Raw genomic sequence first — 11,465 nt, forward strand, 5'->3', positions numbered from 1 at the left:
TGTTGGATTAGGGACAGTCTGACTCAATAACCCTGTTCATCTACAGAGGCATTGTGACTGATAAACTGATAAATATTAGCCAAATTCATAATTGACCTAATTTCCTTCAGTGGAACAGAGCAGCGCTCACTTCCACCCTCCCCTCCCTTCTCCCCAGGTCTCCATTATTCAATAGCATGGGGGTATGTGGTGATGGTGGTGGGGTGGGGGGGTATCATGGCCAGGAAATCTTTGGCGGCATAGCCCCGTCTCAAACAATGACATCATCTCTGCAGGACTGGCAGGCAGTGAGGACTGGCTGTGCTCTTGGCAGGCACTGAGCACAGTTTAGATGTGTGAGGAGTTTGCCTGTGCTCCTGAGCCACCATTGTAATATTCCGACTACGAGGAGGATGCATGACTGAGCCTCTGTCGTCTGCATTATGTGACAGCAGACGTAGGGTCCAGATTAGCCCTCAATAACAGAAGGAACGGTGTTCACAAACATGACAAAAACAGACAAACTGAGTAACATGTTTGCGTGCATGGAACTGGACGTTTACCACTCTCAACACTCTGTAGTAAACAATAAGTGGTCCGTACCAGTAAAAATAGTAAAATAACAGCATAATAACCTATGAACAACCTTTGTTTTTTCTCCTTTGTTTTATATTTAATGAAGGATATTTTTACAAAACATGACATTTCTTGAGAAATATAAGTGCAATTTCAACAATATCATGCCTAAACGTATTATTTACACATCACATCTGGATCTATAAAGGTACAAACATTTAGTCACCAATATCTGGAAGTGAAAAATATTGTATTTGACATTACGTTTAGATTGTAATCGTAGTGTGAAATTTTACCAAATTCATTCTATGGGCCGAATTGGACCCTCTGGCGGGCCGGTTCTGGCCCCCAGGCCATGTGTTTGACACCCCTGCCCTAGGGCCACACGGTTGGTGTAGTGGTTAGCACGCTTGTCTTTGCAGCAAGAAGACCCGGGTTCACCACCAGGTCGGAACAAGGGCCTTTCTGCATGTAGTTTGCATGTTTTCCCTGTGTGTGTGTGTGTGGGTGGGGGGTCTTCTCCGGCTTCTCCCGTTTCCTCCCACAGTAAATTGGACACTTTAAATTGACCATAGGTGTGAGAGCGGCTAGTTGTCTATGTATGTGTCCCTGTGATGGACTGGCGATCTGTTCTGGGTGTAATCCTGCCTTTTGCCCTATGTCAACTGAGATTGGCCCAGCAACCCCCTGCGACCCTCATGTGCAGGATAAAGCAGTAGAAAATGGATGGCGTTCACCCTACAGTCACCAAGCAATGGTGGATTGTTGTGCTCCACTGCTAAAATTTCAAATGATAACCACTCAAAAAACTGCAAATGAAGATAAAAAATAACAATTATTAGGCCATTTAATTTCAAAAACAATTTTGAATTGAATGAATGAGGGTTGCTCTTTCATGGCATCCTAATGAATACCAACACAACAGCACCGTGACTGAGAAACATTCTGAGGAAAACACTGCGCTGTGTTCAGCTTCTTCTTTTGAGGCTGAATGAGAAATGAAGAGAGGTTGTTCCTCGTCAAAGGGAAAACTCTTAAAAGGTCTTGACAGCCTCTGCACAAATTCAGCAGTAGTAAAAAACTAATGAAGATGTTTCCATATTGGAGTGCTGTGCAACCACACACACACACACACACACACACACACAGTTAGCTGTTATGCCTCCAGCCCAACTTCAGGGATTACAGCATGGGAGTTCAGCTTCTCAGAGATTGACAGTGCAGCAGACATACTCCTCTCCTCCTGTGGTTGATGTGGTCAGTAAGGTGGAGTTTACATTCACTCTACCTGCACACACAATGTTTATGCTGACTCAGTCTGTGAGCAATGCTATTGCACGACCGAAATTAGAATTAGGATCTTTCCAAACATTTCCACATCTCTAGTTTGTTATTGTGCCAGTTAGGGTTCGGTGATGTCCCCTAAATTGAGTGAAACATCATCGTGATGGATGATGATATCGTCGTCAGCGAGGGGTGTCTGAATGTCCGAGTCAATGTCTCAAAGAGTTCATAATCTTACAACCAAGCTGGCAGACCCCCGAAGACCGCTAGCTCCTTTAGCTCAGATTAGCTCGTTACGGGACTTTTATTCACAGCACTGCAGGGTGATACACAGCCTCTCTTATTATTGTGCGGCTCTCACAATAAGAGGAATAACTCGAAATACGCAGGGATGACAGAGATATTCGCCTGCGGCTCGCTAATGTAAACAAACAAACTTCGCGCTCCACCCGCGCGCCTCTCTGACGTCACACGCGACGCTCGGCTCCACTCGCCTCGCCTCACCACGGCACAGGACGAGTCTGTGCTCCGGAGATGCCGACACGAGAATCGAGCCGAAACTGTAGATCAGTTAAAAAGACTGAACAGTCCTCAAAACATGGGTTAATCTCCAACAATTACCAGGGAAAAGTCTAAAATCTCAATATTTGAGTTTTAGTTTGTGTCTGACAGGGTGGGGGCGTGGCATCACGATGTTGGCTCTCCATCGGTAAGCCAATCACGATAGTCCATCGGCACAACCCTAGTGCCAGTGGCTAACAGTAGTGTCATAGCCAAAAATAATTGTCCCCCAAATCTCAAGTCCATGGAGCTTTTTAGCATCATCCAGCTCATTGTTCTGGATTATCTGTTATCAAGTCCCATGGCTCTCATCAGGCGATAGCGTCAGAAAAAAATACTTCTGTGTCCATGGTCCAAACAGACATCAAAGCTTGATTTATCATTCAGGCTTTTGTGTTGCTGTAAAAAAATGAATAAATAAAATAATGAGGCAGTGAAAACCCTCCAGTTCATACTGAAGTGGAAGCTTGTGGGAGCAGATACAGCGCATCCACCAAAACATGAAGTCCTTAAATAAACAAAGAACGACTGTTTACTCAACACTTTCATATCTGCATCCAAACAGAAAAGTTATTTCTTAATAAAGTGACAGTTCTTGTTTGTTAAAGTGCGGTTGTCATGAGATGAGTTTGAGCCTGGAACCAGCTCTCATTAAAACATGGCTGCCGGCAAAAAGACACAAGGAAAAACAACAACAACTTTTAACCCACTGACAAAAAGCTGAAAAAATATATTACTGATTACTTAAGAATGTGCTCTGTGTAATGTTTATGTTTTCAAATGGAAACTGAAAGTTAATAAATAGCTCACTTTTTTAGCTTGTGGAGACACAGGAGTTAATAGTACATAAAATTTTTCTATGGAAATCGCACGACAGCCGACTGGAATTTTCAAATCCTAGGATATGATTTTAGAAGAATTATTGTCTTGATCTATACACATCTCATTCTACAGACTGAAGATTACGTATATCTGCACACATTCCCCACAGTAATCATTTGAAATATGTGTTTCAAATGCAAATGAGAATAATTGAATAATAAAGCACTTTACAATGTGACATTAGGACATTGTAGATGACAGCAGGTGTAGATCTCTGACTGAAATTAGTTTTTCCATGTGTCCCTGCTGGCTGCCATGTTTTCAGTGAGAGTGAGCCTCCATGTTTCAGGCTGGGACAATGCATGGGGCAGTCAACCATCATATAAAAAAAAAACTGTACAGTAAATGAGTGAGTGATATATTTTTCAGATTAAAAAAATATCTCAATCTGCCCTAAATTTGAGAAATCATAGGAATGTTTAAGAAAAAAAGTCAATGTTTACATGCAAAATGGAATAATTGACAGGACAGAAAAGATAAACTTGATGGAGGTGACTTTACATTAGTATTTCTGAACATATACTGCATGCATGTATGTTTGTGTTCCTAGTCTTGTGTTGTGGCTTCTTATTGTTTATTTACACTCCACACTGGAGCAAGTACATTATGACTAAGAGGGGTAATTGTACCATTAGGGGACCAGAAATAGCACGGACACCGTCTGCGAACAACAACAGCAGCAGCAGCAGCAGGTGAAACAACAACAGCAATGAGGATTTAAAGCTTTTCATTAGGATGTTCTTTTCCTGCAGAGAGCAGAGCCTCCTCATTACTCTCTCATATTTACACAGCGGAAACTCTGTTAATAAGGTGAAAGGCAATCTCATTCTGCGCAACCAAGCGTGCTACATTCTAGGTCCACATCTTCCACATCCAACAAAATGACAATGCGAGTAACTCATTTCTGTTTTTGTCAGAGAGCTGCCGATTTAAGTACACAGTCATTTTTGTATGCGAGGCCGTAAAGGTCTGTATTCCATTAAATAAACAACCACGTGAATAAGATTCTGGGCTGATTTTAAATAGCAATGTTAAAAAAAAACATTTGCTCAATAGCTGATGCAATTAGAGATGATGACTTTGTATTTTATGATAACTTTGGTGGTTTTTACATGTGGTTGTTTGAGGTATTGACACATTATCATGTGACTTCACACCGTTTCTGTGTACCTGCCTCAGCGTCGAACACTCTCACGCTCCTCACTGTAACATGGCTGCCATCAGGGACAGGAGGAGGAAGAGATTACAGCCACCTCATAAAATCTACACCTACGTCTTATCTTTGCTGCTGTATCCCAACATAAGTCTTTGCCAACTGTAAATTTAAGTTAGTAAACCTCTCCAGCACAAAAAGTCCACGCGAGTCAATTTGAATAGAGGATTTCAAACACCTAAGTTAGGGCAGCAACAATTATTCATTTAATGTAATCGATTATTAAACAATTACTAAAGTAATCGTCAAATACTTTGATAATCAACTGATCAGTGTGAGTGTTTTTCAGTAATTAAAACAAGTTTTCAGATGTTACAGCTTTGCTCCATATAAAACACTGATCAACATTTTACAGACCAAACAAGTGTTTGATTAATCGACAGACTGATCAACTATGAAAACAATCCTGGGCAAATTCAGGAAATAACCTAAAATAACACCCCTAATAAACTGTAAAGTGCACCAATGAAATGTCAACAACTTTCCCTAGGTTTTCACCACACTCTCAGCCTGTTACTTCCACTTGTTTAGCACACACACCGTGTTTGATTGTGAAATAAACATGTGTGTATCAGCAGCTTCAGGGAGGATCCTTCCTACTTTGACTTTATTGCACGGTGTGAGCTGTGTCTACTTGAGTTCACCTGCTGCAAATAGGACGTGAGTGGAAATAAAAGCCTGACAAACGGCTGAATTCCATTTAGCTTGAGAGCATCACTCTCAGTCTCCTGACACTGATCTTCCTGGCAACTACAGGGAAGTTCCTCCTGATGTTCCTCCGTCTCAAATGACACTACTAGAAGTAGACGGCTCCAAATTTGCTGTATGTGTGAACACAATCGAGATCGAATCACTCCACATTACATGTTCATGATGTTCTATAACATTATGTTTTATTTAGTGATATGGGACATCTGATAATACTCTATTTATCTGATCTCTTAAATGTAAAATGTAAGTTTCCTCCTATAATGTATTGATTTGTTCATACAGTAATTAAAAAGAATAGTTATATTTATACTTTTAATGTACTTTTGATTATTACCAGTGTCCTCTGGTAGATAGCGTGCAATTTCAGATGCACAATATGCAGCACATCTGACCCAAGTTTTATACTAATTTTTACATTTTTTGGTTATTTATTTTATTAAAAGAATGGAGTCACTTTACTTTTCTATTCACTTTTAAATATGTGGTGTTGTGATGTACAGTCATGAGGAGGAGGAGGAGGAGGAGGAGGAGGATTTCCTCAACCAGCTCAGACAGGTCAAACTGACATTCTCATGAAAACACACCCTGAACAACCAACATTGCTCCCAGGCAACAGATCAGTGGTTTGTGCGTGTTCACGACCGGTGTGTAAAAAAAAAAAAGAATGGGTTAAATACAGGGGTCAAATTCACTTTCACTAATTGATGTGTGTGTGTTTGTGCATGTGCAAAGAAAAAATGATTCTGCAGCACTTGCACTGCGCTTCCATTGGTTTTCATGTAAAAGAGATGGAAGCAGCAGAGAAAGAAGCCGACACACCCTGAGCCTGCATGTGTGTTTACCTTTGGGTAACTTACTGTCTGTTGTTTACATTTCAAACACTGCTTTCGCTACACCTCATTGTTTAATGAAGCCACACACACAACGTCACGCCTCTTTTTCCCCTTCAGGTCTAAAACTGATCTTGGAAATGTGATGTAGCTGCAGAGAAGTTCAACAATCGCCGGGTGTGGGAGTGGAAGTCAGCTAATGACATTTACTGAGTTGCATTATAGTATTTGGACGATTGTGTGCAAGCTTTAGAGCTTGTATCTTAAGTTTCAAAATGGTGTGGAGTTTGTCTTTCATTTTCCCCAGTGAGTCATGTTTGATGTCACAAATGCACCGTGAACAACCACAGTGGGTCAGAAGAGGGAAGTGGAACACAGACAGGACAGAAAAAGGTATATGGAGACCAGTGACGATGTTACACTTCTTTCACCCTCTTTCAAACTGAATTGTTCCTTCTCCCACTTGTTTACGTCGATTCACATTAACAATAGCAAAACTCTGCGTTGAGCTTTTCTTTGACTAGAAAAGGCTTTAAACACCGAGAGAGACAGACCGGGGTAATCTGTCACTTACACAACGGAGGGCTCTACAAGACGCAAAAAGACATAACCCGTAACCAGCACTTCCTCCTGGATCTACACATGCACGGTCATGATCACACTCATTTTGTTCAGATGTATTAGGGCCAAGAAAAAATGTAAGCTTTCCAGAATAAAGTTGTAATATTTCGACTTTGTTTTAAGTTTTAGTTGTGTATGCCTCCATCCACATGATGTGATGGATAATTCTTTCTGTGCCGCAATTAATAGCAATGCCATACAGCTTCAGTTTATCAAAAGAATCAATATAAGATAAAGCACTGGCTCTTTGACGACGTCGGAGACACTGTGCTCACCAGAGATCCAGTTCTTCTGGGCTTAAAATCTTAAATATCAATGTAATTGTTCAACCTCAGATTAGACCTGGGCAATATATCATATTAAATCTATATCTTGACATGAGACAGATATGGTCTTGGATTTTGGACACTGAGATAAGGTATCTACGATGACTTTTCCTGGTTTTAAAGGCTGTTGCATTGATAATCATATTTATTATTGGATACATTTGAGAAATATAAGCCTTATTATTTGTGTTATAGCCGAATTTGTCCATATGGATGGGCAATTTCATTGTTTCAAGCATGTAAATATCCTTTATTTAACATAAAAATGCCAAAGAAACAGATCATAATACAGATCATAAACAGATCATAATACAGATCATAAACAGTAGATGTTTTATTGGAGTATATTCACAGTGTATTGTCACTTATTTTTTTAAAGCGCAAACATCTCAAAAGAAAACTTTTCATGAGTCCAGAGAAACAACCTGTGTGCAGCTTTATATTCCCACATATCTCGTATATTGTGATATAGCCTAAAAATATCCAGACATTATTTATAAGCAAATCACCCAGCCTTACCTTTAAGCTTGATATAAATATTGATTTGATTCATATCATGGTACATTTCAATATCGAATGTGATTGCCCAGCCCTACCTCCAGTGTAACCAGTTAACCACTACCAGCCATTTCCACCTCCACAAAAGAGGATTTCACACAAATTATTTCTTCAGAATAGACTTGGTTTCTTACAAAATCTTTTCAAAGCTCTAAAATTGAGGAAGTATTTCCTTATTTGTGAAGCCCATACCAAAGAATATCTTCACAAGATGCTCCACGTTACTCAATTGTTTCCCTTCAGTTTGGCACAAATACTACTGTTAACTCATAAAATGACCCTGGCACATCATCAGAGATGAAACATGAGAAAATGAAATACTGGCTTCACTGATAACAATGGTACAGCCAGGATTAACGAGTTAAAACTTCATTCACTTACCACTGTTCACGTTTTGTTTTGGTTTGGTTTTGGTTTCTGCTCTGTTGCACCACCCACAAAAAACGCAGCCTTTGGTACTTCAAAACCCAGGCATGGAAGCAGAGTGGCTCAGACACAGTGAGCTGCAGCTATGGGTGTGATATGCCTGACATTATACCAAAACTGTAAAGACCTTGCATATAGAAAAAAAAACAGTAGCTCTCAGCTGGCATCAGAAACACTCTGCCCTAGAATTTGTTATTTTTGCAAACACAACAATTAGTGAATTTGTCCTCTGCATTTAACCCATCCTTATTACACACCAGGAGTGAGCACTTATATGCACCCCGGACAATGGGGTACTGGGTACCCCAGCCAGGATTGAACCGGTGACCATCTGTTTACGAGCCCGATGCCTTTCCTCATGGCAATAGGCTGCATTCATCCACTTCTACTTCTACTTCATTCTTCTCTCAGTTGGCATCAGCACTTCTTCTTCTACTGAGGGCAGATAACCTACTGCAAAACACCTGTTTCATGGTCTTGATCACTAACACACACACAAACAGAAAGAGAGAGCACTGCATGTACTTCCATTGAGCTGGACTGCCTAACCAAAGCCTTACCCCTATCAATACCATAACCAGTTAATGTCAATCCTTAACCTTAACCAAACCACAATTGACATCCTTAATCCCAACTTTTACCAAAGCCTCAGAAATGAGGTTCTGCCACATTAGGACCAGGTTTGTGGTACTCACACACTGTTTGTGAAGAGTCACCGTCAGACTGCCACTAACCTGACTGACAGGGAAACCTATGGTGTGTGTGTGTGTGTGTGAGAGAGAGAGAGAGTGACCATTCATTTGAACCGCAACGTTCCTCAGCTACACCGAGAACATCAGGTGGAATGGAACGCGTTCTCATCTGTTCACCGGGTTTGTGGCTTTGAGGCTGAACGAGGCACTTCTTTCTCTCCATACACCAGTGAACACTGTCACAACAAGGTACAAGAAATGATGGCACTTCAAATCAACGGTACATACGCTTGCGTAATTTTCCTCCAAAGACATCCTCAGCAGCTAAAGGCCAGTCTAAGGTGATGCACAGCACTACACTACACTTCACCGGACAGTGTCGCGGGGATGCGTTACATTACCTGTCCGTACACCTTGAGCACGGCAGAGTCACCGGTGCTCCGGCGGCTTCGATGCTGCGGGTATGTACCGGAGTACGAGCCGCCTTCAGTGTTACTACGGTCGGCCACGGGCAGCGCTGGAGCCGCGGCGGCGGCGCCTCCTCCACCTCCGTCTGGAGAAACCTCATTAGCTTCTATAGTGAAAAAGCCTCTGTTTTGAGGCGGCATGTTGCGCTGCTCCGGGTGCAGACGAAGAGTCGACGAATTTATTCCAGGAAAGCCGAGGACGAGTAAATAAAACGCACACCGAAGAGACGAAGGCATCCCGACCGCCCGTGATATCGCCATGTTTGTGTACGTTTGGCTGTAGGTTAGGTAAGACACAGAAGAGCTCCTTCTACAGGCAGCGATGCCCCCGCTGCTGCTACTGCTGCGTTCACTGACCATGGGAATGTCGAGAGGGACGACACTTCATGCAACACAACAAGCGTCTGATGTATTTTACAAAGGCAGTCAGCAAGTCACCGTTTAATGAAGATACACAGTCCGACTGTGTCAAAATAAAACACAAAAAAACAGAAACCGCAAACACACAGCTGTTCAAAGCAGTGTTTTAACCTAAAAACCACATATCTATGCTCTTCATATGTATGACCAGCCCCAACAACAACAGATACATCAGAGAAACACACAGCTGTTAAACATAAGCAATATGCAAACTGAGTTGCATGATATGGTCACAAAAATACTGCCTATTTTGACAGATATTGCGATTTTGTGATTCAAACTTGATAGCTTTTGCAACGGGATAAATATCTGCAAATCATGATGATTGTGTATTTTCTGTTGTTTACAAACAACACATTTGTCACCTAAAGGGCAGGAGTTTTTGGATGGTGAATTTCTGCTGCACTGCAGAGTTGCAACATTGTGCTGTGGTGCCACAAATTTTGTCTTCATCAAATAATTGCAATGTCTTCCCATTTGGACATTGCACTTGGCTATGATTAGTTTGCGATTAATAGTAAAACATTCCAACATTCCAATGCGCAGTATCAGCATTGTTGTTGTAAAAAATAAAAAGAGGAAATTCACATACATCATCAAATATTTCTCTTATGAACAACAAATAAAAAATCTCCACACCTCAGTTTTAAAGGCATATACTGTATAGAGAAATATCAATACAGTGAAATATCTCAATATTTTGGGTCTTGATATTATATCACTTTTGAGCCTAGTCTTGTTTTTTGAGCATATAATTGTTAAATTAAATTAAATTGTGTTACAAATAAACATTAAACTTTTTATGGATTAGCATAAAAAATCTATTGATGTTTCAATCCACTAGATGGTGCCTAGTGCTCACCCTCATTATCACAATATTTATCATTATCAAAAAATCGTATTGTGACCTAAATATTGTGATAATATCTTATCGTGACCTAAATATTGTGATCATATCATATAGTGACCTAAATATTGTGATAATATCGTATCATGATCTAAATATTGTGATAATATTATATAGTGACCTAAATATTGTGATATTGTATCATGATCTAAATATCGTTATAATGTCATACTGTGACCTAAATATTGTGATAATATCGTATCATGACCTTAATATTGTGATAATATCGCATTGTGACCTAAATATTGTGATAATATTGTATTGTGACCTAAATATTGTGATAATATCGTATCGTGACCTAAATATCGTGATAATATTCCATCATGACCTAAATATTGTGATAATATCGTATCATGGTTGATTTCCCACCCCTAATACTGTATCTGAGTGCAATAATAGTTACACGAATTCCATGTTTCTGTAGTGTTTTTTTTGTTGCACCCGAAACAAAAGTTATTGTTTCAAATGTCATCAAATGCTGTTACTGTAATATTCAGAGGCACTGTTTTCTTTTTTGTTTTGTTTTCGTTATCCAAAGTCCTTTAGCCATTTTGATTAATCTAACAGAATTTCTAACTGCACGGATTCTGTAATCTATATTCTGATACATGTTAATCACAAGTAAAGGATAACTGACAAGTGTCCACACAGTCAGTATCTATTACAGCACTACTCATGTACAGTTATTGCTGACTGGCAAATTAGGTGATTAAATTTGTTGCAGTTTCCTTTGCCATTTGTTATTATATAATGTTACCCTGAGGTAACATTTATGCCTTAATGTCACAGCCCGTTTTGAAGTTCCCTCCTGAATGGAAAGCATCACCTATGTCATTAATCAACAATCACATTAACAATTGTGTTCTTATTATTGTCATTATTTTTATGAGCCTTGAATTATCTATATAATTTTAAAGCAGATTTTTGCGTCTTTAGTTTATACTGTTGCTTTATGGTATCATTTTATAGATAAGCCACTTTACAGCCACTGGGCTGCAGCATTGATCTGCAG

At 40.0% G+C, this 11,465-nt stretch overlaps 1 protein-coding gene across 1 annotated transcript in view; it reads right to left on the reverse strand.

Moving 5' to 3' along the window:
* The window catches only part of sorl1 (sortilin-related receptor, L(DLR class) A repeats containing), an 80,585-nt gene extending 71,136 nt beyond the window's left edge, over window positions 1-9,449 (reverse strand). Inside the window, exon 1 of the mRNA XM_044032263.1 lies at window positions 9,061-9,449. Coding sequence (XP_043888198.1) covers window positions 9,061-9,387 — 327 coding nt within the window. The 5' untranslated portion in view covers window positions 9,388-9,449. The remainder of the gene's footprint in view (window positions 1-9,060) is intronic.
* Window positions 9,450-11,465: the final 2,016 nt, after the last annotated feature.

This window comes from Solea senegalensis, linkage group LG8 (genome assembly GCF_019176455.1).
Source record: "Solea senegalensis isolate Sse05_10M linkage group LG8, IFAPA_SoseM_1, whole genome shotgun sequence".
Classification (NCBI taxonomy): domain Eukaryota; kingdom Metazoa; phylum Chordata; class Actinopteri; order Pleuronectiformes; family Soleidae; genus Solea; species Solea senegalensis.